Genomic DNA, 15669 nt, shown 5'->3' with positions numbered 1-15669 from the left:
CAATTCCCATCACTCTGCAACGTATAGAGCCTCAGTGGTTCTGCTCTCTCTCTCTCTCCCTCGCTGCCTCTAGCCAGGCACCCGTGGGGTTTTATTATCGAGGGTGTGGTCACGGTGTGTGAAGACTCTCTCACTGACGTTGGATAAGTACAGGAGTGTGTGTGCACTCTTCAACCACAACATTAAAACCACATGTCTAGTATAGTGTAGCTGTCACAGTTGCATGGAAATTGAGGACTCTATCGCTCGACTTATACACACAAATGGGGATTTATTACAAACAAAGAAACAAAGCGTGCATGGTAGCACTGGACAGGACACATAAGACACGCAATGACCCGACAAAGACAAGATGCATGACTATAAATTAACCCACGTGAGGCTATGTAATAAACTAAGCGCCGCGAGCTCTTGCTGTGATGGCAGCATTTCACACTCTTGTCTTCCCTCTACAACGGGGACGGTTTCCAGCAGTCCTGAAGGTTTATGCTGTTCACTGACAATAGTGAACAAAGCAGCCATGAAGGTAAAAACATAATTCACGTTGAATCAAACCTGCTTCACTTTCTCCTCATACAACCAACACTAAATATTAGATTCCCCGAAAAGGAAAAGGGGGCATCCAGATTTTTGACTGGTAGTAGATGTAATACTTACAATATATATATATGTTGTATGTGTTAGTATTTTAGGATAAGTAGACTCTGGCACAGTCCTGAATATTTCTGGCTGTTTCTCATTGCTCTGTAAATAGACGTGATTTATTTGTATCCACGTATTCCATTTTTCAAGGCATTCAGCTACATCCTGCAGTGCTTCTGCAGTGGTTACAGCTCCACAAACTCCTTCCTTAAATAGCATGACTTGCTCCTCTGTGCTATCCAGAGATCCTGACCTCCATGATTCACACAAAGGGGTTGCTGGTGGAGAGGCGTGGGTTGTGTTCCGACTGTTTTTCTACCCGTGTGTGTGTGTGTGTGTGTCCCCAGTATTGTCTCTTTTACTTTATTGAGGTTTACCCCCATTCCTCTCATTGTTTCTACTCGACGGCTTGAGATTGTGGATCTAATATATAATGAAACTGTTTTATCCCGCTGCCCACTGAGTAATGTCGATTTGGAATTATGATCATATAATCGGCCCGCCCTGCGCTACGCCCACATTATGCAGAATCCAGTTCGGCGGTGGAGAGTTCGACCACCTTGTTAATCTCCTCTTATATACTGCTTGTATACTGAAAAGGTTTGCTGCAGACCAATTGTACCAGTAGTGGTCATCCAACCCCCACAAGACATTCCATTTGTGGACCTTTTGGCCTCCTGGTGATTGTTCTTGTTTAAGAGGGAGAGACCATGGTTAGGGGTGTAAAATGATCATGATAGTTGTGAAGTTCGCGCTTTATATCCTAAACCCTTACAAAGGTGACGACTGTCAAAAAAATCACACAATCAGTAGTGAGTGGGAAATATTGAATATTGTACCGCTGTCCATACAGGGTCCAACACGGTGTTAAAAAGCTCGTCTCGTCTTTGTGCATCGTCTCGTGAGCTGAGCTGCGTGTATAATCTCGCAGACCTTCGCTTTCCTTTCTCTATGCTGTAGTGAGGCAGGGAGGACACGGGATGGGAGTCTGGTCCTGCCTACAGGCCCCTTGATCTTTCAGGGTTTAAATTCCTCAGGACGGCTACAGCATTCCGGTGTGAAAAGTACACTCACTCATCAATGTCATGGTTGCTTTGGACTTTCCGTGACTTCTTTGACTATATGATGGGAATGTGTGGCTGTGATGCCGAGAGGAGAGAAGGTGCAGGATGGTCTTCCTTGTGGGACGTGTCCCATAAACCTTCTGAGTTACGTTTGGGGGTACATCGGCTCACAGTGAAGATCAGACCAAGACTGAAAACTGAAAATAGTGAACACTGGCTAAACTGAAAAAATGAATCTGTCACACCTAATAGTTTTAGCATATGAATGTTTGGTTTAAATTATTACAGAAATATTGGAAAAAAGGTAGGGTCACACACCAGCAAAAGAAGAAAGGAGCACATCTGCGCGTGTAATAGAGCTGTTTAGTTGTGATTTATTGAAGGTCTCTGCTTTATAATAATAATTCATGAACATTCACAAAGATGTTGTTTAAAATTCAGTTTCTCACACCCACACACACACACACACCACACACACACAACACACAGGTGTTTGAGAGGGTTATTGATCATACTCTGCACTTGTTCTCGCTCAGCTGGTGGAGCCGCTCACCCCCAGTGGCACCCGCCCCCAACCAGGCCCAGCTACGCATCCTCAAGGAGACCGAGCTGAAGAGGGTCAAGATCCTGGGCTCTGGGGCCTTTGGAACAGTCTATAAGGTTGGGTGTGTCCATGCATGTGTGTGTGTGAGAGAGAGAGAGTTAAATCATTTTAATACAGTTTTAAAGGAATAAATCCTGCTGTCCAGCATCTGTCAGAACAAAATGTCATAAAAAATCCAGCTCATCCCAGACAGGTTGATGTGCAGATGCAGATTGATATCAGGGGCAGTGGTGGCCTAGCTGGTAAGGAATCAGACTTGTGAGCAGAAGGTTGCGGGTTCGAATCCCAAACCGCCAAGGTGCCACTGACGTCCCCTTGACAGATTTCACTGCGTCACTGTTTTATTTTTGAAAACTTATTGCAATTCATGCTATTTTCTTGTGAGTTTTCTTATATTGTGAGCTGTTCGGATCAGAGTAACAAAGAATGAAATGAAACAATTATGCTGAAACTTAAAGGTGAATTGAACTCCTTCTTGTAACTGTTATGCAGAATTGAACTATTCATGTTATACAGAATACATTTTTAATGCATAAATATTATAATATAATGTATGTTAAAAGTCTGGTTTTCACCTTTTCTTTTAGGGCATCTGGTCCCAGAAGGAGAGACGGTGAAGATCCCAGTGGCCATAAAGATCTTGAACGAGACCCACGGGGGCCTAAATTACCTTGGAGCTTATGGATGTGAGTTGGGGTGCTGGTGCAAGTCATTCTGTGGTGTTGTGTGTGTGTGTGTGTGTGGTGTGTCGGACAGGAAAGAAATGGAATTCACACATTTTTCCTTCCTGAAATTTCTTCACATCTGAAGCACACACATCTGCCCTTTCACAGCATTTCACAAAACTTCCCCACTACAGCTCCTGCAGAAAGGTTTGCACATCCAGAAGCCCTTATAACGCGGTTCAAACACACCCCGTTAAACACCATCTATAAATCTCCATAAAAGGAGCCGCTTTAAGGGAGGACCCCGCCCCCCACCATCGGACCTGCCCCTAAGCGAGGGACGCTGGGACGACCTTCACTTGCCTTTGAGGCGGCCGGCTCTCGGTTAAAGGCAGACGGGCGTGGGAAACTGGCATAATTGAAACGGCCCCCCGGTCCGTCCCCGTCTCCACTCTCGGCAGGAAACGGCATTCAAAACGCCAGCCTGACTCCCGCTGCGGCCTGCCGGCGTCTCGCTAATCACATGACGTGGGATGGTGGGGTATTAATGTCTAGGTGGCTTTCCAGTGTCCTCACAAGGTGGAGGTGTTTTGCTGGTCTCTTCTAGGGAAGTAGATTTACCTAAAAAATATAAAAGGTTCATTTTTGGGGCACCACAACAGTACTGAGAGAAGGATAAAGAAAGGCCCAGGAATTCTCAGAATTAGCCCGTATAAAATTAAAACGCAGGACTCAAGAAAAGTTATATTTATCAGTTTACCAACTGAGCATTAGGTCATGCTGCGCGCAGGAAGAACGCAACGTTTGTTCGTTATAATAATTAGTATGCCCTGGATAAGTTTTTCTATTTCGTAATGGAGATATTACACCAGGTCCTTTTCAAATAGAGAGGCAGAAGGTGTGTGTTTCTGATATTGTAGTCATGTCGCCGTCTCTGACCTCTGGTGACCCCAGTCCAGCCGGCCATTCACTAAACAGTCTTTTTATGCAAGCTATATCTGTTACGAGTTTTTAACGTTTCTTCTAAAGAAACCTTTTATCCATAAACAGAGCAACTTCTTCTTTATTTTCCTCTGGCCCAGGTGTCACCAGGACATTTACTATTGATTTCGGTGGCTTTGGGATTTTGGTACCCATGAGGTTACGTGTCCATGTTTGGATTGTGAGCAAAAATGCCAATGTCCCCAGGAGATTAAAACACACACACACACATACACATACACACTCACTCACTCACACTCCCTGTGGTTGTGGGTCTATCAGAGTGTGGAGTGCAGATCTGGGGAGGAATGAGTTTGAGAGACGGCCCCGGGGTCAGACAGAGTAATGGAGGTCAGTTGAGCTGAGGGAGATGAGTGAACACACACCACACACACACCATTCTGTTTCTCTCACAACTTGTGCCACATTTCTTTCGCATGACAGACACACATGGTCTCTCTCTCTCTCTCTCGCACCCTCATCATGTTTTTCCAGGGATTTGAAATCGCAGCCACTTCTCAGCCTTTCATTTACTGCTAACAAGGCAGCTTCACACTGCACTTCACTGCAGACACTGCAGACACTGGAGGGGTGTGTGTGTGTGTGTGGTGTGTGTGTGTGTGCTGACCTCGGGCAGTTTCATATTCCAGGGTGGTAGTAGCCTAGAGGGTAACACACTCGCCTATGAACCAGAAGACCCGGGTTCGAATCCCACTTACTACCATTGTGTCCCTGAGCAAGACACTTAACCCTAAATTGCTCCAGGGAGACTGACCCTGTAATACTGATTGGAAGTCGCTCTGATAAGGGCGTCTGATAAAAAAAAATGCTGTAAATATTTAATAAACGTGCACGTACGTGGAAGTTCAGGAGAACCCTCGGTAACCCTGCGTCCCCCGTCCTCCAGGAGGCGCTCATCATGGCCAGCATGGAACACCCTCACCTGGTGCGTCTGCTGGGCGTCTGCCTGAGTCCCACCATCCAGCTGGGTCACCCAGCTCATGCCCCAACGGCTGCCTGCTGGACTACGTCCACGAGCACAAGGACAACATCGGCTCGCAGCTGCTGCTCAACTGGTGTGTCCAGATCGCCAAGGGTGAGCGTCGCGCGCGTGTGTGTGTGTGTTGTGTGAAGCCAGTTTGAGTGAAATTCCCCAGGTAGGCGGTCACCTCTGTTGGAATTCTCACCCGGAGTTCCCTACAGAAGACATCAGGGCCTCAAATCATGTGCAAGGAGACCGTCTGAGTGCCACACACACACACACCCACCCACAGATGGCCTTGATTGAAACATGAGGAAGTAATGCCTCCCACCTCCTGAAGGAAAGGTCAACCCTGCTGTACCCTCCTCGTCCTCGTCCTCCTCCTCCTTTCCTCGGTGAAGGGATGTATAAAATGCAGGTTATGTTGCAGCAGTATATAAATGTTTCAGGTTGGTTCGCCCCCCTCGTCTGCTTTTGAAGGACCGGGTTCTAAATCTTGGATGAGACACCATCATCAAGTGGTGATGAGATTTAAACACTGGAACTTGGTACGAGGAACCCGTTTAAGTTTGTCACTGCTGTCTGTGGGACCATCGCTTCCACGTTCGCTCACAGCTCCGCTGAATCATATCAATCTGACTGGCGCTGGCCACGCCCACTCCTTACCGCATCCACTTCCTGTTCAAAATCTGCTCATCAGCACGTGAATGTGTTTTCATAGAGCGTATGCTGCTTTCCTGGGGCTCCCCTTTCACGTCGCCCCACCTGGCGAGGTGAACACCTTGTCCACCCTGTCACATGACCCGTCTGCGCTGAATTGATAGGCCGAGAGCCGGCGACGGGCAGGGGTTCTTCATCACCCGCAAGTTTTTGGGTACAGAGTTAATGGCGCCGATAATCAAGGCCGCTCCCCCCGGCGCCAGCCCCGCCCTAACTGCCATGTGCGGCTTCCCTGTAGACGCGCGCCCGCTGTCACCACTTGTCCTACAGCGCTGGCACGTCACGAGGTACCTCTTCTTCGTCCAGGGTTCCTCCCGCTGGAAAGCGGATATTTTTATCTCCGGTAGAACTGAGCATGTGCAGAAGAACGACCCGTGATGCTGATCCATTATTGGCTGCATTATTAATAGAATAATTAGGTTTTGGGATTCGTCTTAATGAGAAGATCGTCGGTGAAGGAAGGACTGTCCCTCGCACCCCTCCACCCTCCCGCCCGTTCCAAGGCCTCTTCGTTAAAGCGTATTGATGTTCTCCGGTGTGGAACCGAGTGTGGAACCGAGGGTCTAACGAGGACGCGGCGCCGGGTGATACTGGTCACCGACGCTTCGGACCACTCGTGCCAGTGGGGGCGCTGCCTGCTGACGTCCTCCGCCCTTGACTAAGCAGAACGGGGGGTAATTGTGCTTCTCCAATTTGGTCCGTGAGTCCCTGCCTCTCGGCCCGGGGACCCCTGGGGACCCGCGGCTCAGTGGTGAATGTCCAATCTGTGGCGACTTACTGTGTCATTTAGCCCCACAAACGGGCTTCTCCCCCTGCTGAGCCAACACTGCACCCGGCGCTCATTAGCAGGGCCTGAAGGCTTGCTTACCTCCTCGGCGTCCTCCTCCTCCTCGTCTTCATCCCTGTGCTGCATCCCAATGAGACTTTTAATGTTCCACTTCACTTTTTGCCCTTCTTGCTCCAGGTAGGGAGATGGTGGTGAGATGGTGTTTTCTATAGAAAAAATGCTTCAAATCTGACCCGTAAACTGCGCGCCACTGCTGTCCGTAACTTAACTAGCGTAACTAGTGTCCACATTGCCACCCGTAACTAACCGTGTAAAACCAAGCAACCCACAATATGACGAATGCAGGACAGAACAAAGACAACAAAGAGCAATAAATGGCAAATCATACTTTACTGGTGGGTGAATGTGGTGAAGTTCCACAATGCCTTGCTTTGACATGTTAAACGTATGCATAGGATTACTTTCTGCCCACATTTTGTATTTAATGCTAAAAGAGAAAATGGCCTGGCTGGTTAATATTTTCCAACCATAATTCTCTAATTTAATCAACCTGGAGCACGGTGAAATGTGCCCTTAAATGTCATTTCCATTCAGCTGAAATTAACAAGGCAGGTTAGAAGCAGCATTAAACGGCTGCTAAATGAATGAATGAATGAATGAATGAATGAATGCATGAATGCATGTTCTGCATGGTTCTCTATAAGCTGGAGTTGCATTTAAAACTGAAACGACTGTACGTTATTAAAGGTGATAAATTGCCTTAGAAATTCATAAACAATGTCAACCGTGAACAGAAATCGGAGCCTGAACTGCATATAGCGGCTAATAAAAACGGCGAATCCTACAAAGATGAAAATGCCGTAAAAAAAAGTTTCCCTGCCGCCTGGAACCCCTCACCACCACCCTGCTGAGTTCACGGAAACAAGTCCCAACGTGAGGAGTTTGCACGAAGAGGCGAGGGGTTATGCAAATGAGGCCCGGAACCCTCCAATTAGCCACGCGGCTCAGGATGGCTAATGGAGGCGCAGGGTCGGGATTTCAGCTGCAGATTTAGGGGGGATTGGGGAGTCTGATTGGATTGGTCACCTCGTGGTGGTCCTTCCTGGAAAAGTGCTGAGGCATCATGTACACAGATTAGGGTGAAGCGAGGTCCAATTCAAACAGCCCCAGATTCCCTGCGAGCCGCTGGGACTCCGGCGTGATTAATGATTTAGTTCTGTTTGTATTGGAGGGTTTCTGCGAGGCGGCACGTTCTTACTTCACAGCTCATCCCGGGCACCGGCGTGGCCTGCCGGAGTCGCTCTCCTTCTCTGTATTTCTGATGAAGGGGGGTAACGTTGGGACGAGCGCTTTCAGCCAAGAAGGTCTAATTGCAGAGTACTGGCACGTGGAGTTGGAAGGAACTGCAGGGTTGAAACATGGAGACCAAGGACACAGGACCTCACACGTTCTCACTTCGTCTTCACACCGTGCTCTCGAGCTTTTTTAGTTTTATTAGTCATGGTCGTGTCCAGATTCATTTTAGTCTCGGTTGACTAAACGTCTGAGCATTTATCCATGTTCATCCATGAATATTTTAGTTTCGTTTTTTAGTCAATGAAAATTGTATTTTATTCTTTTTTATTAATGCAATTCTATTTAACCCAGTCAGTATAATACAAGAACCGAGTAGAACAGACAAAACAACATTTTCTTTTAGTCAAACCCACAAGGTTGTCTTATTATTATATTATTTCTCCCTGTGCTTTTCCACACATTGTAAATTTTATCGCCATCTTATAACCCGTCACTGTATATCTATAACCCAACATCTAAACAATGCCACAAATGCATATTGAGGAAGTTATAGTTTCCTTATAGTCTCATCGTGTCTTCGTCACATCGAAAAGGTTTGTTGACAAAGACATTTCGTCATTAATTCCGTTAATGGAAACAACACTATCATCACATCATCATTACAGTTCATGCGTCCAGTGCTTCAGAACAAGAAACTACTCCTGTACTACTGGAACCATTTGGCCCAGTAAAATCCCCTTCGGTTGGTCAGAGGTCGAGGTCAACCACGTCTTTTTCAGTTCAGAAGGTTTTGCATTTCTATGAGTTCCCACCAGGCCTTTAACATATTTAGCCACAAACCCTGGGGGCGGCTTACAGGCCAATCAAACATCTTCCTCCAACCCGGAGCTTCCTGACTCTTCTAGATGTCCTCAGTTGAACTGCCGCTCCTGAGGGCCTATTTTCGATTTCAGAATACAACAAGGAGACTTATTGACATTTACTCATGTAAATTGTGCCAAGGTAACATTTTATTGCCTGAGCGGTGACATTTGAGAGGATTCCATGCGAGAAGGTGAGAGGAGACGGCTGAGAATGGATGGTGTCCCACCTCAGACACTGCAGGGATTTCGACACGTGGGTCAACATCCTGGTCATTTTTAATAACGGGAACCTCAACAAATGTCAGCCTCAGTAACGAGGAGGTTGGTACTAATCAGGTCTTAAAACCTAATCTCCAGAAATGCACCTTTAAGTGTGTGTGTGTTTGTGTGTGTGTGTGTGTGTGTGATCAGAAAATCGTTCGTTTTCTTTGAACAATGGAGGAGGTGACAGCATCTTCCATCGTTCAGTAATAAAGATTTTTTTCATGTTGCGTCCTGACATCAGATACAGAAGCAGGTCTAGATTTCTACAGCTTCAGCACCACCATATTTCTACATGATCTGTTCTTCTGCCTGAGCGCTGAGGGAACCCAACTCCCGTCTCTCTACTGACATGTGTGACGTGGGTCCGGTTCCATAAACACACGCACAGTAATTGGAATAACACCACTGGCCCAGGCCTTCAGGGGAGAGGAGTTGTGGGAAGACCGTTGTGCTGAAGGCCGTCACCAGGGGTCTGGAGGTGGCACTTGAGATGAATGAGATGGTTTTTTTTTTTTTTTGGGAAATCTGTAAATAGGATTTGTAACGTATGGAGACACTTGGGGATGCATTTGGGATTCTGGTCCCATGCCGTGGCTGGGGAAGCTCCTGGTTCTGTGTCACCACGCGCCGAGCCCCTCTGCCCTTTCTGCTTTGGCGCCCACTCCTTTCTTATTTTCTCCGGAGCCAGTGTGGGAGCGGGTAAACACACCTCCCCTACGTGTGCGGTTTTCATTTTAATTAGCCCCGGGTCGTTGTGCGAAACACCATCTTTGTTATTTCCCCTGCCAGAGGTGGAGAAAGTGTTGTAATAGGCCGCACTGGGAGCCTCTGCCTCTCCTACTCCGGAGAAACTTTAACCTCGATTATAACGCACTCCCGGCAAAAAGCGCAGCAGGCCCCGGCCCCGCCCCGCCGCTCGCGCCCGAGCCCGCGTTCGCAGGCAGGAGTCGGCCGAGACCGGGGGAAAGGTCAGAGGGCAAGGATCCGCGGTCAAGCGCCGAGCCTGGTCAGCGCTCGTTGCCATGGAAGCCGCCCTCCAGAGGACGAGAGAACGTCCAGCTTTTTGTGTGAATTTTGCTTTAAAAACAGATCAATGCGCTTTGATTGTGAGCGCGCGCGTTGCAACTTTAATGCACCGCGCTGCCGCTCTGCTCATGTGACGGGACGGCTGCCAGGTGGACTAAATACTGAAATAATTGTGGCACCTTTGATGTTTTCAATTGAAAGGTGAAAAGAAAAGCAAAAAAAAAAACGCTTGTTTGAAATGACTTTTGACATTTATCGAACACACACACACACACACACACACACACATTCTCTTGCTGCTGTAAGAGAGTAAATTTGCACTCTGGGGATTTAAAGTCTGCTGCTTGCCTGCATGTACAGTGGTAATAATTACATGAACACACACTGCTGCGTACCGGGATGCCAACGCTGCCTGTGTTTTTGTGCCGTTATCGGTGAATTATTGACACCATCGGTGATTTATCGGCTTTCCGTTGTTTTCTTTGTTCTGTTGAATCATTTGTGCTGAAACGGCAGTAACCGCGGCGGCTATGTTACATTAATATCTGCGCAGAGTACTGGAGACACTAGAAGAATATTTTATTAACATCCTCTGTCCACATTATGGTGAATTTCTTTTATGTCCCAAGGACACAAAGGTTCCAAGCACACAAATTAAATTAATCGCTGGATTATTATCGTGAGGCATTTCTGTATTCAATGTCATGTAACGTTTACCAGACAATTGGTAGTGACAGGGACAGACCCCCTGGAGACGTCAGGATTAGGTGCACCTGGGACATCTGGAGGGCGCTTTTGTAAGGGCTGTGGCTCCGCCCATTTTTGTGGACCGTACAACGTATGTGTAGTGTCGGGTTTGTTTAAGTTCCCCCTTTCTCCCCTGTTTTCGGCCCTCGTGCCGTGTTCCTTTATGGTTAATAAATCATCTTTTCCCAGAATGTCCCGTCTCTGCGCTTCCTTCCCTCGTCAGCTCACCGACGTGACAAGTGGGGTTCGAACCTGCGACTGTGGTTTTCTGCCGAGTGTTTTACCTGCTTGGCTACTATCTACAGATCTGAAATTGTCTTGTTGTCTGTAAATGTTGTTATTCCGGGGAGCAATGAAGAAAAGTTCATCTGCATATATTACTGGTCTGATTTAAATGTTTACATTTATCCAGAGTTACAGGGAAGTCCCCCCCCAGAGACACTCAGGGTTAAGTGTCCTGCTCAGGGACATGGTAGTAAGTGGGGTTTGAATCCTGGGTCTTCTGGTTCGTAGGCGAGTGTGTTACTCCACTAGGCCACTAACAGCCTACTTACTGTACGCTACCATCCTTACAATGAGTAGTTACAGGGACAGTCCCCCCCAGAGACACTCAGGGTTAAGTGTCCTATTCAGGGACACGATGGTAGTAAGTGGGGTTTGATCCTGGGTCTTCTGGTTCGTAGGCGAGTGTGTTACTCCACTAGGCCACTAACAGCCTACTTACTGTACGCTACCATCCTTACAATGAGTAGTTACAGGGACAGTCCCCCCCAGAGACACTCAGGGTTAAGTGTCCTGCTCAGGGACACGATGGTAGTAAGTGGGGTTTGATCCTGGGTCTTCTGGTTCGTAGGCGAGTGTGTTACTCCACTAGGCCACACAGCCTACTTACACTACGCTACCATCCTTACAATGAGTAGTTACAGGGACAGTCCCCCCCTGGAGACACTCAGGGTTAAGTGTCCTATTCAGGGACACGATGGTAGTAAGTGGGTCTTCTGGTTCACAGGCGAGTGTGTTACCCGCTAGGCTACTACCAGCCATGATTTCAGGCTCGGCGTGATCCGGCTTGTGGGCGTGAGGCCAGGGCGCCGCTCCTCTCGGTTACCGTGCTACTGAAATGTAGCCGCGGTGTCACAATCCTGTCGATACCACGGCGGTTGGGTGATTCTGGGCCCATTACATTTGAGGCCATTGTGTTTATTGCCATCAGAAGCGAATTAATGTGCGGCCGCGCTCATTTCCCATTTCTCAGAGCCGCTGCATTCACTGCTTCATCACTAGTGGATCAAGTGTATTAATGGGCTATATGCGCCATTGATTCCTAATTCTTTTTACGCAGATGCCGAAGATAAATATTACGCCGCACAGGCCTCTTCTGGGTTTATTGTAATCAACATCTTGCTATTGATCGCCTGCCCGGGCCGCAGAAGTAATCTATTTTAAATACACTTCGGGCGCTGCTCTCTGGCTGGCCAGGCACATTCTACTGAAATTGTGTTGGCAGAGCTCCACGGCAGGACCACCTTGCCTCCGGTTTTTAATCAGAACTATCTAAATCATGTTCTGTGTCATGTCCGATTCATTATGATATGATTACAGCAAATAATTTTCTTTTTCGAACACGTGCGGCCTGTACGTTGCAGCCAAACGGCATCACAGCTTGTTTAATTGGGCCACATTCACACTGTTTCTGTGACCCCGCCCAGTCTCACCTGCACACTCCGCCCGCTTCTTCCTCATCTACCTTACATACATTCCCAGCGCTTATCCAGACCGCCTTACAGTCAGCAGTGACGGGGACAGTCCCCCGGGAGACAGTCAGGGTTAAGGGTCCTGCCGAGGGAAACGATGGTGGTAAGTGGGGTTTGAACCTGGGACTTTGTGGCTTTACTCACCAGGCCCCCTCTCCTGCTGTTCATTTGGCCCTATTTACGTGGAACATGAAGGTCGCCCTCACCTTGCCTTACTTTAACTCGAATTGCCTGTTTCCTCTCGTCATTTGCTTGTTACCTGTAATAATTCTGCTGCTGGGGCTGGATACGCTGTGTGTTCGGCCATTTTGCAAGATTTAATGGTAGAGCAGTGGTTTAAATATAGTTTTTATCTCTACAGATCCTGGTGCCATTATTAATTATGTAATAAATTAACGACCTGAGGGATAATCTGCATTTCAGCAGCGTCTCTCGATCCCAGCCTGTGTGTGTGTGTGTGTGTTGAATGGCATTTTAAAAGCAGCCGAATGATTGATGAATCCAGCGAATATCCTCTGCCAGACGTCTGTACTATTGATTTATCCACAGTAGAACGAATCGGGACAAAATACTTTTTAACACAATGTGCTTGACTCAGCTTTTGTCTGCATGCATGATATGTACACACATATATCTCCGAGGCTGGTGCATAAGTATTTGCTGCCGGGCAATGATTCTCTGCTCCCTGGCAGGATGGATGGCTTGTAGGGGGAATTCACCAGGCATGACGGGAAGTGCATTAAAAAAAGGGGGCTCTGCCTTCCAATACTGGACATTTATTGATTAGACTCTAACCTGGCAACAATGTGGTTAACATCGCTAATGTTGCCCATGCCGGTGCTGGCTCGTGCCTCCGATGCCTTCTCTAGATCATTGAGCAACAAATGAGAGCTGGAAATACGTGTCATTTTTGCACAATTCTCCCTGCCATGTCATTTGTGTCTTTGTTCACCGACGTACGTAATTAGCTTTAACGTGCTGGTGGGACATCAATTTTCTCACTGCCTAATTGTCTTGAAAATTACAAAATTGCACAGCACAACTCTAATAAAAGTTCGATATTTTGATGCTCATTGACTCCCCAGGCTACCTGTTTTACAGTCGGATGAGCATCTTCAATTGCTTTCTTCTTATGAGACGAGCGTACAGCAACACAAACCTTTTTGTATCTTGAGACAAAGAAGCACATCATTAAGTTTGAGAAGAAATGTCTGAAAACACGTCCACTCTCACCTCACCTCTCTCTCCCTGCACTCGGGTAATTGCATTTTAATCCGCGATTAACATAAAGCCATAAATCATAGCAGAGGCCCCGAGAAGAGGGTAAGATTGGGTGACCATGGTGAGGAGGGTGTGAGCAGACATGCCAGGGACCTCCGTTCCGAACACGTCCACATACTGATTAGGTGTCACTGAGATTTACAGACGTCCAGGAGAAAGGCGACAGGCCAAGAACTGGTCCTTGATGCACCCTCGCACACGGTGTAGCGTTCTTCTCACCTCTACTACTCTACTGCAGCACCTACACAGATTATAACAAATAAAACTAAAAATAAAATAAAATAAAAACATTATTTTCCGGTTCAAATTCAGCGTAAAGTTGAATATCTACATAAATACAAAATTCCTTCAAATTGTCCTGCACTGCAATGACAATCACTTCACTTTCATTCCTCTGTGACAGGGCATGATGTACTTGGAGGAACGCAGACTGGTTCACAGGGACCTGGCGGCGCGTAATGTTCTGGTCAAATCTCCAAACCACATCAAGATCACCGACTTTGGGCTGGCACGCCTGCTGGACGTAAACGAGAAGGAGTACAACGCGGACGGCGGGAAGGTCAGAACCTCTGCTCTTAAACGTTGTGTAGCTCGAATCACGAACCGCCAAGGTGCCACTGACGTACCCACAACACTGCTCACTAAGGGTTAAATACAGAGGACACATTTCACCGTGTCACCATGTGCTGTGCTTCACTTTCACATATTTGTGCAAAGTGTGGTTTTATATGTTCTGGATTTCATTTGTTCTGTGAAAGGTAATTTAGTAAAATTTTATGAATTAAGGTGCTTGGACAATGTGAACATCACATGCATCCCAATCCACAGAAATATTCCTCAAATTAAATGATTAATTAATCAAAATTAATCATACATGCATTAAGAATAAATGAATAGTTTAATGTGGCATACCCTTACTCACGACCAGACAGTTATAAAAAATCACAATTATAAATACCTCTCATATTGTTTCATATTCATTTTAAATCATTTGACGTTTGGAAGATCAACCAAGGCCATGAGGAATAATGGGTATCTTGCACAATTTTGGTTTCATGGCACAAGGGAACGTTGTACGAAGGTCAGGCTCCATTAAAAAATGGCTGCAGATACAGATCTGATCAGTAAATTTTCACATCATGTCAAATTTTACAATATGGAATATCAATAATTCATGCTGTAGATGTAGTACTTTCAGGTTCTCCTTGTATTTGTGTAGGATTTCCTCTTAGGTTCCTTGGAGTTTATGAGCATTAACCTTTTTGAATCTAACATTACTCATTTTAAGTTCCCGCTCGATCCAGAATCACCACATGAAATGACAACAGATAGATTTGGGAACAGAGCTGCCTTAAATGGGCATAAACGGGCCAACATTGCTCGAGTGCTGCTGATGATGATGATGACGACTGCCTGGTTGCCATGGTGTAAGATGTTGGGCATGAAGTTAGCAGCTGGACAAAACAAATCCAGAGAAAAGAGAACTTGAGTGCAGGCCAGCGCTGAGCCATTGATCCAGATCCACCTTCCAGTCTGAGTCTCATGTTTGTCCCACCTGTTCAAACAATTCTGACACAGTGTGGGGACAAATATTGAGTCATTTGAAATTCACATGTTTTAATGAGTGTTGTTATTTGCAGAGCGATGTATGTGTGATCATGTGATTATCCCCCACAGTCCAGGCACTGAAATAAATATGTCCCTGTAGAATTAAGTATTTTTGTTTTATGAAAGCGCATATTATGCATTCAGAGAGCACATTATGTTTTGTTCAGTGAGTGAAGAACATCCCACCCAAACATGACCCAAACCAAAGCACGTTCACAGCATTTACAGCATTTATCGCCCTTTTCCAGATCACCTTACAATCAGTAAAGATAGGGACAGTCCCCTTGGAGACACTCAGGGTTAAGTGTCTTGCTCAGGGACACAGTGGTAGTAAGAAGAGTTTGAACCTGGGACTTTGTGGTATTCTGGTTTAAAGGTGACCACC

At 46.6% G+C, this 15669-nt stretch overlaps 1 protein-coding gene across 1 annotated transcript in view; it reads left to right on the top strand.

Annotated features, from left to right (window-relative positions):
- Positions 1 to 14756, top strand: part of LOC114790190 (receptor tyrosine-protein kinase erbB-4-like) — a 154499-nt gene extending 139743 nt beyond the window's left edge. The window contains 7 exon segments of the mRNA XM_028980016.1: positions 2243 to 2272; positions 2274 to 2373; positions 2898 to 2962; positions 2964 to 2996; positions 4864 to 4944; positions 4947 to 5052; positions 14081 to 14756. Coding sequence (XP_028835849.1) covers positions 2243 to 2272; positions 2274 to 2373; positions 2898 to 2962; positions 2964 to 2996; positions 4864 to 4944; positions 4947 to 5052; positions 14081 to 14328 — 663 coding nt within the window. The 3' untranslated portion in view covers positions 14329 to 14756.
- The last annotated feature ends 913 nt before the right edge of the window (positions 14757 to 15669 follow it).

This window comes from Denticeps clupeoides, chromosome 5 (assembly GCF_900700375.1).
Source record: "Denticeps clupeoides chromosome 5, fDenClu1.1, whole genome shotgun sequence".
Classification (NCBI taxonomy): domain Eukaryota; kingdom Metazoa; phylum Chordata; class Actinopteri; order Clupeiformes; family Denticipitidae; genus Denticeps; species Denticeps clupeoides.
The sequence above is the reverse complement of the archived record's forward strand: the minus strand, read 5'-3'. Positions and strand labels throughout refer to the sequence as shown.